Source organism: Schistocerca americana, chromosome 7, assembly GCF_021461395.2.
Source record: "Schistocerca americana isolate TAMUIC-IGC-003095 chromosome 7, iqSchAmer2.1, whole genome shotgun sequence".
In the NCBI taxonomy this organism is placed as follows: Eukaryota; Metazoa; Arthropoda; class Insecta; order Orthoptera; family Acrididae; genus Schistocerca; species Schistocerca americana.
In genome coordinates this window covers 392,139,134-392,159,594 of record NC_060125.1, presented here as the reverse complement: position 1 = coordinate 392,159,594, position 20,461 = coordinate 392,139,134, and the positions used below count along the sequence as shown (strand labels likewise).

The 20,461-nt window shown below is 39.3% G+C and overlaps 1 protein-coding gene across 1 annotated transcript in view; it reads left to right on the top strand.

Annotated features, from left to right (window-relative positions):
- Positions 1 to 7,359, top strand: part of LOC124622115 (glutathione S-transferase D7-like) — an 82,984-nt gene extending 75,625 nt beyond the window's left edge. The window contains exon 6 of the mRNA XM_047147723.1: positions 6,968 to 7,359. Coding sequence (XP_047003679.1) covers positions 6,968 to 7,126 — 159 coding nt within the window. The 3' untranslated portion in view covers positions 7,127 to 7,359. The remainder of the gene's footprint in view (positions 1 to 6,967) is intronic.
- The last annotated feature ends 13,102 nt before the right edge of the window (positions 7,360 to 20,461 follow it).

The following is a 20,461-nucleotide window of genomic DNA, read 5'->3' as shown; positions in this document are numbered from 1 at the left end:
CCGTAGCGGTCGCGCGGTTCCAGACTGAAGCGCCTAGAACCGCTCGGCCACACCGGCCGGCTTACATACAATATCTTACAGTTACTCGATTCTCTACTAATAAAAAGTAAAAAATATAATTAACTCTCTCAAAACCAAAAACCCACGTTTGTTGTAGGTTTTTCATGTGTATTACTAAAATTATTCTCTACAAATACACAAAATATGCAATACATCGCTATCACAGATAGACTGAGGCATACTGTTGTCAAATCTCCTGAAAAAAAAAATGCTAAGATAAATGTAAATAATACTACGCCAGGCTCATTGCTTGCGTTCTCCTCAAAGTTACTGGAAACAAGAGCGCACTTTTGATGGTTTGTCGGGAGGGGGAAGGGGGGAGGAGTAGACCAGGGGTATGGAGTCTTTTTAATATTTTAGAAGACGAATGGGGACTTTTAAGTAGCTATACAAACATCCCAGTTCCGACCCTATTAAAAATCTGTGTAATACTGACTCTTAAATGATTTTCTTGAAAGAAAAACACCCAAGTACGCTATGTTTTTTCTTTTCATCGTCCTACGTGCAGAAGGTTGCATTAATAAAGGCAAGGACTGGTCACAGTGGAACATTATTTTCAGAATGGGTTGGCTGGTTTGGGGGAGGGGACCTAACAGCAATGTCTTCGGTCGCATCGGATTAGGAGAGGATGGGGAAGGAAGTCGGCCATGCCCTTTCAAAGGAACCATCCCGGCATTTGCTGGAAGCGATTTAGGGATCACGGAAAACCTAAATCAGGATGGCCGGACGCAGGTTTCAACCGTCGTCCCCACGAATGGGAGTCCAGTGAGCTAACCACTGCGCCACCTCTGTCGATCAGGATGAGGAACAAAGACATCACTGTAGGGGCGCCACAGGACGATACTGGAACAATTCTTGTTACGTCTGATTGATCTTCCATTATGTATCCAAGAAGCGGAAATAATTTTTTAATCAGGCGTAATGGAGAAATCTTGATACCTGGAAATTGAAATACAATGTTCTTGAAAATTAGTAATTGTTTTTCTACAAGTGGACTAACATTGTATTTATACAAGGTGCTTCACAATTCATGTTACACACTTCTAGATGTTGTAGATGGGACACAGTGTCAAAATTACAGGCTCCGGCGCCTGTAAATGTATATGCAGGGTAACAATAATTGAACTATATGAAAAAAACTTAAATTAGTTACAAACTACGGCGTCCACACACTTTATTCAACGTATAAACTTCATTACAGATATTTACATTTAAGTAATGACATGTTCGATATGCCTGTCGTGATAGGCAATGATGTGGCGCAGACGAATAGCGTTCTGCATGATCCGCTGAAATGTCGGAACATCGATACCGTCGATGACTTCCTGAATGACTGTTTTCAGCTCAGCAATGGTTTTTGGGGTTATTGCTGTACACCTTGTCTTTAATATAACCGCACAAAAAGGGGTTGCATGTGTTCAGATCGGGAGAATATGGCGGTCAATCGAGGCAGATGCCAGTGGCTTCTGTGTACCCCAGAGCCAGAATGCCGTCCCCAGAGTGTTCCTTCAGGACATGAAATACTCTCCTGCTTCGATGGAGTCAAGCTCCTTCTTGCATGAAGCACAACTTGTAGATATCAGTGTCACTTTGGATTACAGGGATGAAATCATCTTCCAAAACCTTCACGTACCGTTCGGTAGTCACCGTGCCAACAAGTAATATCGCACAAGTTATTCCGTTACTGGACATGGCACACCACACAGCCACCCGTTGTGGGTGAAGAGACTTCTCGATCGCGCAGTGCGGATTTTCAGTCCCCCAGAAGCGCCAATTTTGCATCCAAATGAAAGTGGGCTTCGTCGCTAAACCAAACCATACAGCGCGTACTGATTCTCACCATTCCCCGCGGCCATCCGTCCAGTTTGAACTCCTAACGTAAACTGTTCAGAATTTACGACGATCTTATTTCTTGTTGTTCAATAATTGTTACCCTGTATATACCGGGTGGTTCCGTGATGATGTTAGAGACGTTCAAGGATGATGGAGAAGGATCAATGTGTTAATTTCAGGTAAGGACCACTGCACTGGTAATGAACGAGCCGAAAGTTATCAGTGAAAACCGTTCTGATATTTCTGACGCTGGAATGCATGTACCAGTATTTGATTTTGGAGAGGATAAAGTAATAACAGAAGTAATTGAAGGTGACCTCAAATCAGTAGTACATCTGCTAAACCATATATGTACAGAATATAGTCTTAAAACATCGTTACATAAGAATAAAGTTACAGTGTTTCAGGGTATATTCCCAGTATGGTCGGAAATAGAATTACCAACGAAATACGTCTCTGCTGTTATGATTTTGTTAACGATATACATGCAAAGATGCACAGATTTCAGGAAATACGTGATGCAATAAACGTAACACTTAGCTACAAAACCGGAAACATTATAAAAATTAAACTTCATAAAACTATGTTTATGGAAGCGAGAGTTGCCTAACTAAAAATAAAGATGAGAGCAAAGCATAAGATGAGAGCAAAGCATAAGAAGCAGAGATTTGATTATCGAGGAGAGAGAAGTGCTGCACAAGTAGAAATTTAATAAAGAATGAAAACACCTGAAATGAACTGAAGTAACTGGCTAATAACAATGATATAACTGATTGAACTGCAACCTAAAAGGAAGGTGGAACATTGGTTCTCCATGGAAATGATGAACATAAACTTTGTGAAGACCAATCAGACGGGTATGTGAATCCTATATGTGAGGTGAAGCTAAATATGGTGAAAATCTTCCCCAGAGATTGAATGTTTCAGTAACAGCAAAAGGGAGTCATGTACAATATTAATTACATAGCAGGAGTGTTTGGAACTAAAACTAGTGGGTAACTGTTGATATTCAGACATGTGGTGGATGTCTCATTGTTCATAGTACGTCACGCATAGACTAACACTGGCTTCTTCCTACATCCATCAAGGGTATATTTTGTGTACTTTGTCGCACCTGCATGGGTGGCATATCCTAACCAACAGGAAGTTTTAGTGAATTTCGAAAATGATTTTTTATACAATTTCAAATGTAAGTGCAGCTACTCATGGAGATCCAGCGTGGGCAATAATTATCGTATAGCGGCGAAATTTGGTATATATGCTAATGCATTTATGTGGAACCGATTTACACTGGGAAATAATTAGTTCAAATTTTGGCCACCAGGTGCAGATCTCACGCTGTGCACTGCTTGTATGACAGTGTGACATCCACGCTGTCATTTGACAAGCCATAACGTGAGTGAACATTATGCTATCGAGAAGAGGGACCGCGTACTGTCAGTGACACTCTTTTGTGTGGACGGAAGCAATTACGGTGCTACTTCGAGAGAGTGTCGCCGTCTGAAATCTCTGAGGAAAGGACCGATGTAGTTAAGTGGTTTAAAGAAGATTACAATGAAATTCGAAAACTCGGGTGAGCTTGGTGTGGCACCTGGAAGAGGAAGGTGTTCTATCCCAGTTTAAGTTATTGACGAGGTTGCTGTTGCTGTAACTGACCACACCACATGTGCCCCAAGCAGTGCTAGTGCTCGTGCAGTATCACGAAATCGTCAACAGTATGGAACGTTCTGCGGTCTACATCACACTGGTAAGAAGATCCACGTGGTCTAGCAATTGAAACGTTATGATCCACGACAACGTTCTGATTTTGCTCTCCAGCTTCTGGCACGGATCGAAGTTGATGGTATGTGGCCAGGCACATTTTAAACTACAGGCTGCAGTGAACACACAGAACTGCTGAATTTGGGGTACTGTTAAAGCCTTTGTTGTGCACAAGAGCCATTGCACTTGCCGTAGGTGACTATTTGGTGTGGATTCAGAAACACGTTTAATCTCAGTCCGTTCCTCTTTGAAGGGAATACACCTAGAAGACCTGTCAGATCGACCACGACATCTGCACGTTATCGAGACAGCGTGTGATTTCTGCTTTCGAAGAGCGCTGCTGTGTCTAAATCACGGTTTGCAAACAAGATGGGGCAACACCTTATGTAACTCACCCATCCAAGGACGTAGCTAAAGGAGGGGGGGGGGGGGGTCCAGAGTGTCAGGACACCCATCCCCTCCATCACCTAAATGAAATTACACATGGCCTAGTTCCCATGTATTGGAACTGAAAAATATTTCGATTTTTAATCGTACAACGAAAAAGCGATATGAACTATTGATAGTCAGCAAGACCAACGATAAATTTAAACTGTCTGTGCATCCATAGCACTATTTCTTTAAAGTCAGTACCGCCATTACACTGTTGTTTATTTGCAGTGTTCAAAAATGGTTCAAATGGCTCTGAGCACTATGGGACTTAACTTCTGAGGTCATCAGTCCCCTAGAACTTAGAATTACTTAAACCCAACTAACCTAAGGACATCACACACATCCATGCCCGAGGCAGGATTCGAACCTGCGACCGTAGCAGTCGAGCGGTTCCAGACTGTAGCGCCTAGAACCGCACGGCCACTCCGGCCGGCTTGCAGTGTTACATTTACACTTACACAATTATGATTTCGGCTTCAAAGTGCCATTATCAAGTGTTTTAAGTGTTATATTGCCTGGGATGGCATACTGTCGTATTAAAATATACTCAAAATGGCTCTGAGCACTACGGGACTTAACATCGGTGGTCATCAGTCCCCTAGAACTTAGAACTACTTAAACCTAACTAACCTAAGGACATCACACACATCCATGCCCGAAGCAGGATTCGAACCTGCGACGTAGCAGTCGCGCGGCTCCGGACTGAGCGCCTAGAACCGCGAGACCACCGCGGCCGGCTAAAATATACTATTAGACGCATTGTCTAAGAGTCGATATTTCTTGACTGCAGTCAAGATGGTGTACACAGTAATGAAACAAAACAGTAGGCTCTGCCAGAAATATCGACTCTTAGACAATGTGTCTAATAGCGTTCTTTTAATATGACAGTATGCCACCACAGGCAATTTATAACACTTAAAACACTTGATAATTGCACTTTGAAGCCGAAATAGTGATTGTGTAAGTGTAAATGTAACACTGTAAATAAACAACACTCTAATGGCGGTACTGACTTTAAAGAAATATATAGTGATTGTGGCCCCGCATTATGAAAAAAAAATTCATGGAACTATTCGCTATCGCCCATACCCGTTATAAACCAGACAAACTGCTGGCCTTGCTTGAGCTCACCTATTGTTTTATTATTCAGTTCAGCTCTTACTTGCAGTTGAATTTAATGTACGTTCGATTCCCGGCACCTTTCTGCTTTGGAAGAGAGCAGCTGCGTCTAAGCCACTGTTTTCATAGAAGATGAGGTAACACCCCATGTTACTCACCCAGTCAAGTACGTAGCTAAAGGGGAGGAGGGTCCAGTGCGTCCGGAACCCCTCCTCTCCGAATCAGCTAAATGAAATTGCACATGCCCTATTTGCCATGTAGTGAAACTGAAAGATATTTTGATTTTTAATTGTACAACGAAAAAGGGATTTGCACTATCGATAGTCAGCAAGGCCAACTAAAGATTCAAACTACCTATACATCCGTAGCAGTATTGGCTATCGCCCAGCCCCATTTTAGTCAAGACATATTGATGGTCTTGTTTGATCTCAGTTGTTGTTTTGCTAATCAGTTCAGTTCTTACTTGCTGTTGAATTTAATGTATGTGATACCGTTTATAGTTTTTGTACTGTGTGCTGTTGTGATGGTTTCTATTATGGACATGTTTGTAACACGATAGAAGAGGAAAACCGCTTTTGATTCGTCTGCTGGCGTTATGTTGAGTCAAAAATAAGTACACACTACTGTAATAGCCTAGTTACCTATCTACGACAATTTAATGTTAGTACTGGAGTCGTTATGTGGTGGCTGGTAGAACTTTGAGATTGCGGTATTTCAGTATTTCACAAAGCAGTGGAGTGGTACATATAATTAAAAATAACATATAATTAAAATCATTGCATGAAAACATATTTCGATTTTTTTCTGTTGCTCAAAAATCACGTTAATCAATAAAAACTTCACCCAAAAGGCGATAGTTGCATTTCTTTAAAAAATTTGCTCAGTATTCTATCATGCCCAAATGGCAAAACATTGCCTAATCTGGTCACATGGGTGGTACTCAGTTATGGAAACCAGTTCTGGTACGGAAAGATGGGGTGAAATTTGTGGAGAGCAAAAGGGGTATGTGATGAGAGCACATTCTGTCGATTAGCTCCTAAAATATTTTTTCACCGGGCTGTGTGTTTGTGTTTTCTTAAGGGACTTAACTGCTAAGGTCATCAGTTCCTAAGCTTACTCACTACTTAACCTAAATTATCCTAAGGACAAACACACACACCCATGCCCCATGGAGGACTCGAACCTCCGCCGGGACCAGTCGCTCACTCCAGGACTGCAGCGCCGTAGACTGCTCGGCTAATTCCGCGCGGCGCGGCATTGTGTATGACTTTTAAATTTATTACTTCTTTGCTTCTAACTCAATGCGCAACACATTCTGTCGACAGTATCCACTTATGCCACTGAATGTACATGATTATAATATTTTTTCTCACTTTATCTCACGTAGATCAGGAGATATGACATCATAAACACCGAGATTCCGCATTAACACATTAATATATCTAAGTTTCGCTGTCAAACGTTGCTTACAGCCCAAACTGGACATCTGTGAGCACCTGCACTTTAATTATAACCACATGATATAGTAATTTCACCGAGTAAATGGCAAGTAATGACTTCAGACATACAGCCTAATGGAATGCAACTGTGTATTTACTAATTATCTCTTATGTTAAGAAACACATCAAAAAGTAAAACTTTACACCAAAAGTTTCTCTGTTATTTTAATTGTCATTACTTCACACTATATGTGCAACAGCAGTGATAACTGTTCATCAATTTAATGAGCAGAATCGTCATTACATACTCCTCTGTTCAACAGGCGATAGGAGTGGACATGAGTGCTTATCCTAAGATTCGTGACTGGCTGAAACGCTGCAGAAGCACATTCCGTGGCTACGAGGAAGCAAACGCGGAAGGCGAAAAAATTATCGGAGACGGCATCAAGAGCCTCCTGGGGCCCAAGGCATACTTGAGATAGGTGTAACAGATTGTAACACATCTGACTTTTAATAAAAGGAACTTCATGAATTGCTACGGCAGTGCTGTCAGTGCTTTATTCTTGCAAAAAGATTTAGCTAAAAAAATCTTTAGACTGTGCTGAGAGCAGCGCTGTCCCTGTTTTAAATGAATGAAAATATGTCTACAGTGACTCAAAGATGTAAGTGAGATTTGTTAATAAACGAAAACAATTCCTGTTTGTGCCCATGGTCATTGTGAATATTTTGTGGATAAAACCGTCTGAATCACTTAATAAATTTGTTTATGTCTTCATTCTTTTGGCTACTGTTCTCATCATATGTCTGTATTTAAGACTAAAGAAACATAAAGAGCAACAGATATTTATTGAACAACATCAGCCTACAAAACAGGAACAATTAAAAATATTTTTAAAAATGTTCACTCAGCAAAGATAATGTAGAACTTGCTTAACAAGCTTCAGTGACAATATTATAAATGTATGCCTAATGCAGATGTCAACTAACAATTTGGTTCACAACATTATATGAAGGTATAAGGTCTAGCCGACAGGTGGCGGTAGTTTGGGGGATGTTGCTTTCGAACTTTATTAATTTTTAGTTCATACTTATCAAAAGACAAAAATTTTTACATTACAAATATTCTAAGTCAAATTAATTGTGTTGTCGTATTTATATTGAATATTTGGAATACGGTGAAATAATGTCACAAGACCTGCTCTCTGGGCAAGAGGATTGTGGAGGTTCAAGCATGACACATTGATGATGCGCGATGGCGTCACCCGCTTGGGAAGAATGTCTGTTTGCTGTTGGTCAAACAAGGTTCCACCATACCCTGTATGTAGTAGCATGTGAAAACCTTTGGTGTGATTGGCTAAAACACTTGCGCAGAAGCTCTCATGTGATGACAGAAACTCTGATGACATTCCTTGTAGGGAGCCACAACATAAAGTACTGTCGGTTAGTAATTATTTCCCTAGATAAAAAAATTTGAGTCGATAGCCAGTGATTAGTGTGGATGTGTACGTGAGCCTGGACTGATTAAAGATTTAATTTGAGAGTGAGTTCCGAATTTTAGGATTAAACATATCGTGCACCACACCACGTGTGGTACTGACAGTGCTATGATAAAAAAAACTGCGGGAATTAATAAAAGGCATACCTTGAAAAAGAAAGAACTCTTTGTCTTTAAATATGTCTGCTTGTGTCTGTATATGTGTGGATGGATATGTGTGTGTGTGCGAGTGTATACCCGTCCTTTTTTCCCCCTAAGGTAAGTCTTTCCGCTCCCGGGATTGGAATGACTCCTTACCCTCTCCCTTAAAACCCACATCCTTTCGTCTTTCCCTCTCCCTCCCTCTTTCCTGATGAGGCAACAGTTTGCTGCGAAAGCTTGAATTTTGTGTGTATGTTTGTGTTTGTTTGTGTGTCTGTCGACCTGCCAGCACTTTCATTTGGTAAGTCACATCATCTTTGTTTTTAGATATATATATTTCCTACGTGGAATGTTTCCCTCTATTATAACTATATATAGGTAATATATGAAGGGAAATGTTGTTAGCAAAAAATTCAAAAAGTTCTTGACTGGTGTAATTCTGATTTTTACACGATACTCTAATGAGTATTTGGGTGGTCATAAGCTATAGAAATAAATACATATGTAATACATAGAGGAGAAACCTTGTTACCAAAAATCTTGAAACATTATTGACAGATTTACTTGAAGTAATGTTTGATACAAGTAGCATTTTCACGCTGACCACTCTTAACGATCTCAGTTGTAGCAAGTGCAACTGCGATCTACATAACAAATTTGAAGTAGACGTACGGGCACTTCCAACAATGACTTCCTTACTCTACCACTAGAATATTATAGAGAACTGTTGCTGTATCCACTGTATCACATTGTTGCTGCTTTCATTAGGTCACATTCTTCCCGAATTTACGAATATTTGTTCATTAAACAAGTATTCGACAAACGATGGTTAGCTTCTTCTAATTCCATCAAGAATGTACCAAGTTTTATTTATCTGTCTATAAATAGATAGACATAATAGATTAACTTCAGTCATTGCTATAGTTGTCGTTGTGAAGGGTCAGTGTACAACGTACATGAGACACACATGCACAAGTTGTTTCATATGAATAAATGTTTTAGGTCATTAAAAAAGTTAGTCATACCTTCTAAAACAATTAATAACTTTAGAATAGTAAATATAATAACTAAAATAATAGAGTTCAGCTCACCAATGAGTAGTTACCCTTACGTATAAAAATTCAGTCTGCATATGTTAGTGTGCAAAACTTGAAAAGTAGTCTGTGGATTGACTTGAAATTTTGGCACAGCATTGAATGCGAATACTTGCGTGTTTTTATATAACTATCTATATATATAATATATAAATAAGTAGGTAATATATAAAGGGGACATGTTAGCAAAAAATTCAAAAAATTCTTGACTGGTGTAATTCTGATTTTTACACGACACACTAATGAATATTTGGGTGGCCATAAGCTATATAAATAAATATATATGTGATACATAAAGGAGAAACCTTGTTACCAAAATTCTTGAAACATTATTGACAGATTTACTTGAAAAAATGTTTCAAATGGCTCCGAGCACTATGGGACTTAACTTCTGAGGTCATTAGTCCCCTAGAACTTAGAACTACATAAACCTAACTAACCTAAGGACATCACACACACCCATGCCTGAGGCAGGATTCGAACCTGCGACCGTAGCGGTCACGCTGTTTGAAACTGAAGCGCTTAGAACCGCACGGCTACACCAGCCGGGTAGATTTACTTGAAGTTTTACACGATATTCTAATGAAAATTTAGACAGACAATAGGCAATATAATTGTGATGTAAATTATATATTTTTTGAAATATATACAATATATAAATAAATATACAGTATGTGAAATATATATTACTGAAATGTCATTAGCAAAAATCTTGATAACTTGAGTCACTGACTTCAAAATTTACATAGTACACTATCATACATTCAGACGGACATAGAATACATATTTTTAATCAATAATGTACAGGTGTTCTGTTAAAGCCGACTGCGAGAAAGAAAATCCTCTGCTGTGTTATGCTGTAAAAATGTGCAGTTTTGTTTCCTTTGTTTGCAGCCATTTTTAACTACAACAGTGGGACATATAAACCATTAGACAACTTGTTTATCCCATATATATTGTTTCTCAATATATATATATATTTTTAAACATAAATCGTAAGACAACAATGTGTTGGAGTTGTTTTTCTGGTTTATTGGCTGATGATTGGAATACTACTATAGAATCTGAATTTGCAATGAAAATGAAATGAGCATTTGGCGTATTGGCCGGGAGGCCCCTTACGGGGCAGATCTGGCTGCCTTTGTGCAGGTCTTATCACATTGGGCGACCTGCGCGCCAGATGGGGATGAAATGATGATAACACAACACCCAGTCCCTGAGCGGAGAAAATCCCCGACCCAGCCGGGAATCGAACCCAGACCCCTTAGGACGGCAGTCCGTCACGCTGACCATTCAGCTATCGGGGCGGACTGAATTTGCAATAACAATAAACAAGACTCGAGGTCACAACAGAGAGGAGGAGATAATGGAAACGGGAGGAGGAGGAGGTGGTGGAGAGAGTGAGGGATTGGAGGAGATTGGCAGAGACAGTGTTGAGGTGGGGATTAGGGCGTATATTCCATTCCTGTACATATTAGAAACGTGTGCTTTCTATTTTCTTTCTTTTCCATTTAACTAATCTGACCCAAGGCAACACGTGGAGGGTACAGCTAACTCAACATAAATTGTTTTTTGAGCTTTTTGGCCAACTTCACCCCAGTGGTCAACTCACCCCATTTGACTGTAGCCGTAAAAAGCATGGTGTATGATACAATAGTGAAATGTAGAGAAAAAACTGACAATGACGTTTGGAAAATTTTTTGACGGATACTGCGTGACATTTTGTGACACTGAGTGACAGTATATGTTGTTGTAAATTATTATGTGGTGCATGGAACGCAGAGGGTAGTGATGTGGGATGACAAGTAAGAGACTGACATCAGGAGCAGAAGACTGTGAGACTCTGCTACGACGCCAACGTATTGCTTCACAGATGAACACAGCAGGAGAGGAGGAGGCAGCTGGCAGCAACAGGAGGCATACAATGCTTTCTGCAACAGTAGGGTGACCGCTGGAAGTGTCCAGCCGACCAGCCAGTACATGCAGCCTTCGCAGATGGCCTTGTATCGTAAAATACAATATGTCGTCTGATCTTATCACTTTAAAAGGCTAAGCAGCGTAGCGTGGCAAAGACCAGGGCGGCAGTGCGGAGCAAGGCAGAATGCCCTCGTGACGTAGAGCCGCATTGAGCCACCAGATAATGAAATGAATAGGCTTATTTTAGCTAAAGAAATCAGTAACGTTTAAACATGGTTGATAATAAAAATGTTGTACTATTAAGGAATAGGGAGGTACGTTACTCTACTAGTGCAATAAATGACGGGATCCAAATTACGTCAGTTTCAAATGACGAAGTGTAGAAGACTTGACGAAAGTATATCCTGCAAAACATTTCAGAAGTGCAAAATAGTTTAGAAGTAATGGAAAGCAGACACTGTACCTGCTGACAGTGATTGTGAATGTCAATATCAATGAAATTCTCCAACAGCCGTGTAACTAAGATGTTATTTTACTTCATTTTGACGACAACCAGTTTTGGCGTTCCACTATGCCACCTTCAGGCCCCATATGCATCTCTCAAAATAAACGATAATGCCATATAGTGCCATATATCCCTGGGTTTCGTGAATTCAATCATTTCACAAGTTCTTCATTCGAAGACTTGGTAGCTATCAAGTCTTCAGTGGTTCACTGGAAAACTTGGTAGCTATCAAGTCTTCAAATGAAGAACTTGTGAAATGGTTGAATTCACGAAATCCAGGGATATATGGCACTGTATGGCATTATATTTTATTTTGAGAGATGCATATGGGGCCTGAAGATGGCATAATGGAATGCCGAAACTAGTTGTCATCAAAGTAATATATCTAGTTACACGGCTGTTGGAGAATTTCACTGATATTGGCAATCACTTAACCAGATGACGTTCCCTGTCCATGATGAACCAAGAGCGAGGTGAATCGTCTAATGAAAATGTAAGTGACAGGGATTATATGTTGCTGAAATATCTTAGAGAAGAGCAGCAAAATTTAAAAGCAGCTTAAAAAAACAGTGAAAAGACAAAAAAATCGTAATTAAATTGAAAAAATTATATTAACAAATTTTTAAAACTGTGAAAATGAAAGATGCGAGTCGCTTAGAAACACCAACTTTACTTATGCAGTGTGAAAAGAGCCAAAAACTAGTTAATTGAGGCTTTATCAGAAGTATTTAAGAACAGACAACTGACTGAAGCACAGAAACCTAGAATAACTTATTTACAGAATGGCCAGAAAGAAACTAATGATAGGTGTACAACAGCTCATAAGCAGCTAGATAAAACGTTAGGAAAGGTTCAAGTTGGCCTATTTAAGAGAGTAGAAGTACTCAGGAAGGTGTACTTCATTCTGAACTGAAAGAAATTTAAAGAAATGACAACAGACCTGAGGCAGAATTAGTGAGCAGGATGTAGATAGATCTGCATCAGTTATGCATCCTATACAGGCTGTGGTATCATACACAATCAACCATAAGGCAGAAAACCAGTAGAAGACTTCATTGATTTCGATTTCTAGCCATCCACTGTCCCCTAGTTCATCCCTATGGAATCCCCAAACCGCCTTCCCTACCCTCTGGCTCCTACCCTTGTAACCACCCCCGGTGTAAAACCTGTCCCATGCACCCTCCCACCACCACCTACTCCAGTCCTGTAACCCGGAAGGTGTACAGGATCAAAGGCAGAGCCACGTGTGAAAGCACTCACGTGATTTACCAACTGACCTGCCTACACTGTGAAGCTTTCTATGTGGGAATGACCAGCAACAAACTGTCCATTCGCATGAATGGACACAGGCAGACAGTGTTTGTTGGTAATGAGGATCACCCTGTGGCTAAACATGGCTTGATGCACGGCCAGCACATCTTGGCACAGTGTTACACTGTCCGGGTTATCTGGATACTTCCCACTAACACCAACGTGTCAGAACTCCGGAGATGGGAACTTGCCCTTCAGTATATCCTCTCTTCTCGTTACCCACCAGGCCTCAACCTCTGCTAATTTCAAGTTGCCGCCACTCATACCTCACCTGTCATTCAACATCATCTTTGCCTCTGTACTTCTGCCTTGACTGACATCTCTGCCCAAACTCTTTGTCTTTAAATATGTCTGCTTGTGTCTGTGTATGTTCGGATGGATTTGTGTGTGTGTGCAAGTGTATACCTGTCCTTTTTTCCCCCTAAGGTAAGTCTTTCCACTCCCGGGACTGGAATGACTCCTTACCCTTTCCCTTAAAACCCACATCCTTTCGTCTTTTCCTCTCCTTTCCCCTTTCCTGATGAAGCAACCGTTGGTTGCGAAAGCTTGAATTTTGTGTGTATGTTTGTGTGTCTATCAACCTGCCAGCGCTTTCATTTGGTAAGTCACATTATCTTTGTTTATATATATAAACACACACACACACACACACACACACACACACACACGCACACACACACACACACACACACACACACACACAAAAGCACAACTCACACAGGCATGACCACTGTCTTTGGCCACCGAGACCAAACTTGATTTCCTTGATACATCTATTGTTTGCCTCCAAAATGCTACCGAGCTAGTTGAATTCAGCCTCGAGTAGCTCACTGCTTATTTATATGTTTGTCTCAGTTCCACCACCTTCCCAGTCAGTAACCATGACTTGTGTCTTCTTTGTATTTATTTTTACTTTTAGTTTTGTTACCTCTTGATTTATGACATTAAACATTTTAGTTAGATATTTCTCTTAGCCTGCCACTATTGCAGTTTCATCGGCTAATCTAGTGTTCTATTAATTTGTACAGACCTTTGCATTTGCCGTCTTGACTAATCCAATAGTTCTAGTTCTTGCAAAGGGTGATGTGATACCTTCTCCATGACATTTAGATATCACAGTAAATGATTTACTTTTGATGTTGTCACTAATGTTCTGTAGAAGTTCAGCAGGGATGTCATCTGGACCAATCACTTTATTTGATTTTAATCTATTTAATGAGGGCAGGAACTCTTTTTTTTTTGTTATCAGTGGTGCCATATTATTTTCATTAATTAGTTTTTTGTCATCAGTATACTTGTCTAAATTTCCAATTTCAGCACCACTGTACAAATCTTCAGTACACTCATTCCATACCACTTACATCTTCTAGGACAAATAGCTGTTTCTCACTTTTATTATCTTTCACTATGTTACTCTTGGTTCTCTGTGTTGCAGCAGTGTAATCATGGAGTAAGCTTCATCTTGTTTTCCATATTTAAAATCATTTTGTATTTTTTTTATAAATTTTCCCACACATTTTTCTTTCTCTAAATGGCACATTGTTGTTATCTTTTTTTCGCTTTATATTGATCAGAGCTTTTTTTCTGTTAGACTATTACTTTTGTCAATAAGTTCCAATACTTCAGGGGTCATCTGAGGTTGCCTTCTTTTTATGTAATATGTCTGTGGCTGCATTTGTTATATCTGACTTGATAACATCCCAGCTGCTTTCATCCCTGTCCAATTCCATTGTTTCGTGCTTGCATTCATGTACAAACTCTGCATCCTTCAATTTATGTAGTGCTCATTTCTTTGGATATTTCAGCTGTGTTTCTTACATATGGTATTGCACTTTTCTGCAACAAGTGTATGGTCACTATCTGTATTAGCACCTGGGTAACTATGACTTTGTTTCACTCGGTTCCTGTATATCTGCTTTACTATTATATAAGTGAGCATATATCTGCCACTACCATCAGGTGCCTTCCACATGCAGCATCTTCTCTTTGGAGCTTCATAATGTGTGCCTGTTATAACCATTTCATGTTGTTCACAAAATTCTAATAATTTCTCACCTGTTGAGTTCATTCTTCTCAATCTGAACTTACCAGCACATTTGTGGTTCTCTTGTATTCCGTCGGACATATTAAAAGCTCCCATGAGAATAACATTGTCCTTTATGTTTATCATTTCCATTAATTGGAGTCATCAATTTTTTCAGTTTCTTCATCATTACCCTTTGTCACTGGTAAATAAACTTGAATTATTATTATGTGAGCTGGGCTAGCTTCTAACTTTATCGTTAATATCCTATCAATCACATGGTAGCTCTGAAACCCATGACCAGTAAGGATACATATATTGTTAGATTCTGCTATAGTTGCTACATATGGGATACACAAATGGATCTCTAATGTGGTAATTTCCCATTGCTTTCCACATCTCCTTGATGAGCCATCTGCCTTCAGGGATAGTTTCTCATTCCAAGGCAAGGGGGTGCTCTACCTCCATCCACTCCTCTTCGCTCCTTGGAGATCATTGGCCCCTTATTCCAGACGACATTTGGTCCCCACCTTTGTTGGGTGCCTAAAGTGTTGCCCAGTCCCCAATATCTGGTGAATAAGTTGGCTGTGGTAGTACTGAAATTTGTTTTGAGGTTAAAAATTGCTGTACTGACAGAGCAGTAAGGGATGGCGCATTATCGTGATGCAGAATCCAATTATCAGCAATGTTGGCACTGACACGAAGAACTCTTTTACGATGTCTTTCTAAAATTTCTTTGTAATAATATTGGTTAACTGTTTGTCGAGGAGGCACCCACTCTTTATGAACAATTCCCTTGGAATCAAAGAAGCACACAAGCATTCATTTCACTTTTGACTTTGACATGCGATTTTTTTTTGGTCTGGGTGATCCCTTTGAGCACCATTACGAACTTTGGCATTTTGTCTCTGAATCGTACTGAAAAAACCAACTTTCATCACTAGTGATAACACGGCTCAACAATTCTGGATTGATTTCCGTTTGCTCTAATAGATCGGCTGCCACATTTTTCCGTGTTTCTCGCTGTTGTGGTGTGATATTTCTAGGAACCATTTATGCACAAATCTTTCTCATACCAAGATCTTCAGTTATTATTAGACGAACTGTTTCTCAATTGATGTTCATTTCTTCTGAAATAATTTTCACGAATAATCTTTGATCAGATCGTACGATTTCATGCACCCTGGCCAAATTGACATCCATCTTTGAGGTTGATGGTTGTCCACTGCGGTCTTCATCTTCAACATTTGTTCTGCATTCACTAAACATTGTATGCCAATGAAGAACTTGAGCTCTTGACATTCCCTCCTCTCCAAAAGCCTTTTGAAGCTTACTGTAAGTAGTCGTCGCATTTTCACCCAATTTAACACAAAAAGAAATGGCATACCATTGCGCGATATTATGCGGTTCCATTTCTGAGACGAGAGACACAAACTCATGTTAACTTATTACAGCACAACTCACGACTGAGCTGTTGAATCAATGTGCTGCTTGGACTAGAAGCAGGTTATAGAACAAGGTCAAAGATATTGTGCCTACGCAAGCCTGCAGGATTGTCACATCTTGCAAAGAAAATCAGTCTCATTACTTTATTGTCGCACCTCGTATATGTACAACTATATTGAGTGGTTTATAGTCTTGCAATTAGGAAATAAGTTGCAATTAGGAAATCAGTCGTCTTCGTTTAATGGGTCATGCTTATGTATTTATCTTCTGCGGGTTGTAATTGAACAAACAACTAATTGTATGAAGGGATGTAGGGATGTAATAGTATTTGTAGTTTTGTTAAAATATGGTCTGCAGGATTTGTTGTTCGTCATCTCAGAGACACACCTGACTGCCTCCTCTTCCTCCTCCTCCTCCTTCTTAATAAAAATTATTTTTGGCCCTTGTGATGGTGCAGTAACAGTACTCAGTAGGTTAGAAGACTGTCTAAGAGAGCTATGATAAGAGTTTCATTTACACTAGTTCCATGTTTGCTTAGCAAATAGGTAAATTGGGCTAAATTCATACAAAATATGTAGTTTATTTGACTTTTCCATGTTGTAATTATTCCCACATCAGTTTTTGATCAACATGAATGCCAAGAAGTTTAGCTGAGTTACTATCATTGTCATTACTGCATAGATTAAAAAGAATATTTATGATTATAGACAGATTAATTTCCAATTTATTTGCTCCTAACCTTATATCAGGCAGTGTGCGGAGTCTTCACTCTTTTTACTTTAGTGCTTCTTTGTCTCTTCTAGAAGGATGAAGACACTTATAATGTTTGGACTGCTACTATTAAAATGTTCTACTTGTTTCCTGATGCTTAGATAGCTTTGAAAATGACAGCAAGAGAGCTTTTTTTATAACAGAATTCTATGGGTGACAGTTGTAAATTTACTGAGGCCCATCAGTGTAGCATTGACAAATAGTTTGGATTTATACAAAGGAAATGTGATGAAATATTATTTTCAACTCTCCTCAGAGCTGATAATCCAGCTTTGAATCTCAACTGAACATAATTGAGACTCCTATTTACTTGTAAATGATGATAGATTTGGAGGTGCATGTAGTGCTGTACCACCTATAGGACTAATATTAAGAAAATGGGGCATCAGTCTCTAGAGCAAGATTTGTCGCCTTTTTGTGTAAATTGTAACCAGTGTCAGCTTTAAACAGAAGGAAAGATTCCATTTGCAAGTACACATAATGAGTGTGCTTTGTGCTACAAGTCCCCTCCCCCCTCTCTCTCTCTCTTTCTTTCCTCCTTTCTTTCTTTTTTAATTACAGTGTTAGATAGGCCATAAATATCATCTAATTTTGAGGTGCTCTACATTTGCATGTTTTGCAAGTGATTTTGTGATAGCAGTTCTCTTCATTATATTTCAAAATGTTTTATGGAGTTGTTATTATAATTTGTGTCCTGAATATTGTCTTATTTACAGTTTGACTGGCCAGAGTGGCTAGAGACAGTTGTCATGTGCTTGAGGTTTGCCTGCTTCTGTGAATGTGTGTTTGTTTTACTTTCTTTTCTGAAGAAGGCTTTGGCCAAAAGATCAGTGTGTAACAGTTGTTTTGATGTGCCTGTCTGTGTCATCTTTACAGTAAGTAGCAATCTGTCCTTTTCATAATTGATGAAATTCCATTGTTTGATTTTGCCTTATAGTTTGAGTTGCACTGGTGCAGCTCATGTAACTAGCACAAATAAGTTGAACATTAAATCCATCAAGTGTTTCATTAACATTTTTTCCTCTTGTTTAAAGCCATTAGAGATCATGACAAATAACAGTGAGACATACATGGAAGCTTTTTGCAGATTAAAAGCATTGCATTCTTTCTCTCTGGTTACCTGGTTTCTCTTTTCTGTCCAGCTACTCTTCTGCTTTTGCTCATTGTGGAAGTTCTTAAAGTTATTGATCGGTGACATGTACTTTCAGCAGTCAGAGCTCTGCTCTTAGTTCAGTCCAATGCTCTTGAAATTCTTCCTTACTTTCTCGAACCATTTATAGGATACTTTAGGCCCTTTGTTGAGCTGCATACATCCTTAACATATGTCCATAAAACTCTAGTCATTGTTTTGTTATTGACTCCATCAGCTGTGTATTAACCTGTGCAACTGTTTCTCTTCCTTGCAGTCCATATATTATCTTAGGACCCATTATTTTCTGAATGATCTTGTGTACAGACTTCTCAGCTTCTCTCAGTCCAGCCTTTTCTGCCCTTCCGAGGCATTCAGTTGTGTACAGGCATTTGATTTTGAACACTGTATCATAGTGCCTGAGGTTAGCTCTTCTTGAGATTGCCTTTTTCTCAGACAGAAGACGTGCCTACAAAAACTGTTTCTGTCTTCCCTTTCTTGCTGTTAGATTTAATTAGATTAACATTATCTGAAACATTTTTACAATTCTTATTTCTATCCAGTTCAGCCTTACCAACATTCCACACATTAAAACTGTGTACTGGATGAGACTCAAACTTGGGACCTTTGCCTTTCGTAGGCAAGTGCTGTACCAAGTGAATTACTCAAGCACAAACCACGACCCATGCTCACAGCTTTACTTCTACCAGTACGTCATCTGTAAAGCTGCAAGGACAGATCATGAGTCATGCTTGCATAGCCCAGTTGATTGACCATTTGCTCACGAAAGGCAAAGATCGCAAGTTCTAGTCTCAGTCTGGCACACAGTTTTAATCTTCCAGGAAGTTACATATCAGTGCACAGTTTGCTGCAGAGTGAAAACTTCATTCTGGAAATATTCCACACAGTTTTAAAGTTCTTGTTGCAGTTGTCCATGCAATCATCATTAGCCTTACACTTAGCTAATCTAATTTCTGCCTTGTTTTTTTTTCTTTTTAAAGCTATCAAACAATGGAAAATCCAGGATGGAATATAATGATATTATGAAAAGGAAAGTTGCTACTCACCATATAGTGGAGATGCTGAGTTGCAGATAGTCACAAAAAAACGACTGTCACAAATAAGCTTTTAGTCAACACGACACACACACACACAGACAGACAGACAGACAGACAGACACACACACACACACACACACACACAAACACACACACACACACACACAAATGCACTCATGTAATGCAACCCGTACACACATGGCTGCAGCTGCCAGAGACTGCAGTCGTGTGTGTGAGTTCCGTTTGTGTGAGTATGTGTGTGTCTGTCATCTGTTTCTGACAAAGGCCTTGCTGGCCAAAAGCTTATATGTGACAGTCTTTTTGTTGTGGCTGTCTGGAACTCAGCATCTCTGCTATGTGGTGAGTAGTAACTTTCCTTTACATTATATTGTTGCTTTTTAAATCTATGTATTTTGTTTTCCTGCATCACTGTTTTTATATTTGTCACAAGAAATCATACTTAAGAGTTTAAATCAATGTAGGGTGGTTGTGATTTATGCATAGGCATGAAGTGACATTTACTGTTGATTGAGCAGCCTTCGTTCCAATACCTTAGGGTAACAGATTTTTAAAATGTTTACAAATACGTTATTAAATACTGTAAATGCATGCTTAAAATTCGCACTTAAAGCAAGATGTCATTCCACTTAATTTTTTGTAACAGAGTTCTGTAATTGTCTATGGTTTGATCAGTTAATACTAGACTAATCATTAATAATTTTGGATGTATGCTTGTTAATTTTTACTTTTGACCATGTATCTTCCCAGTCTGGCAGGAAATGACTGTTGAACAACCCTAGCTGATGCTGTTTTCTTTCAATATTGCTAATGACAGTTGGATCAGGATAAATGTCTTGTGGAATTGTTATTCTCTCAGTACAGGTTATGTGATATAAACATGATGAACAGGGAAAGTTGCTTAGGTGA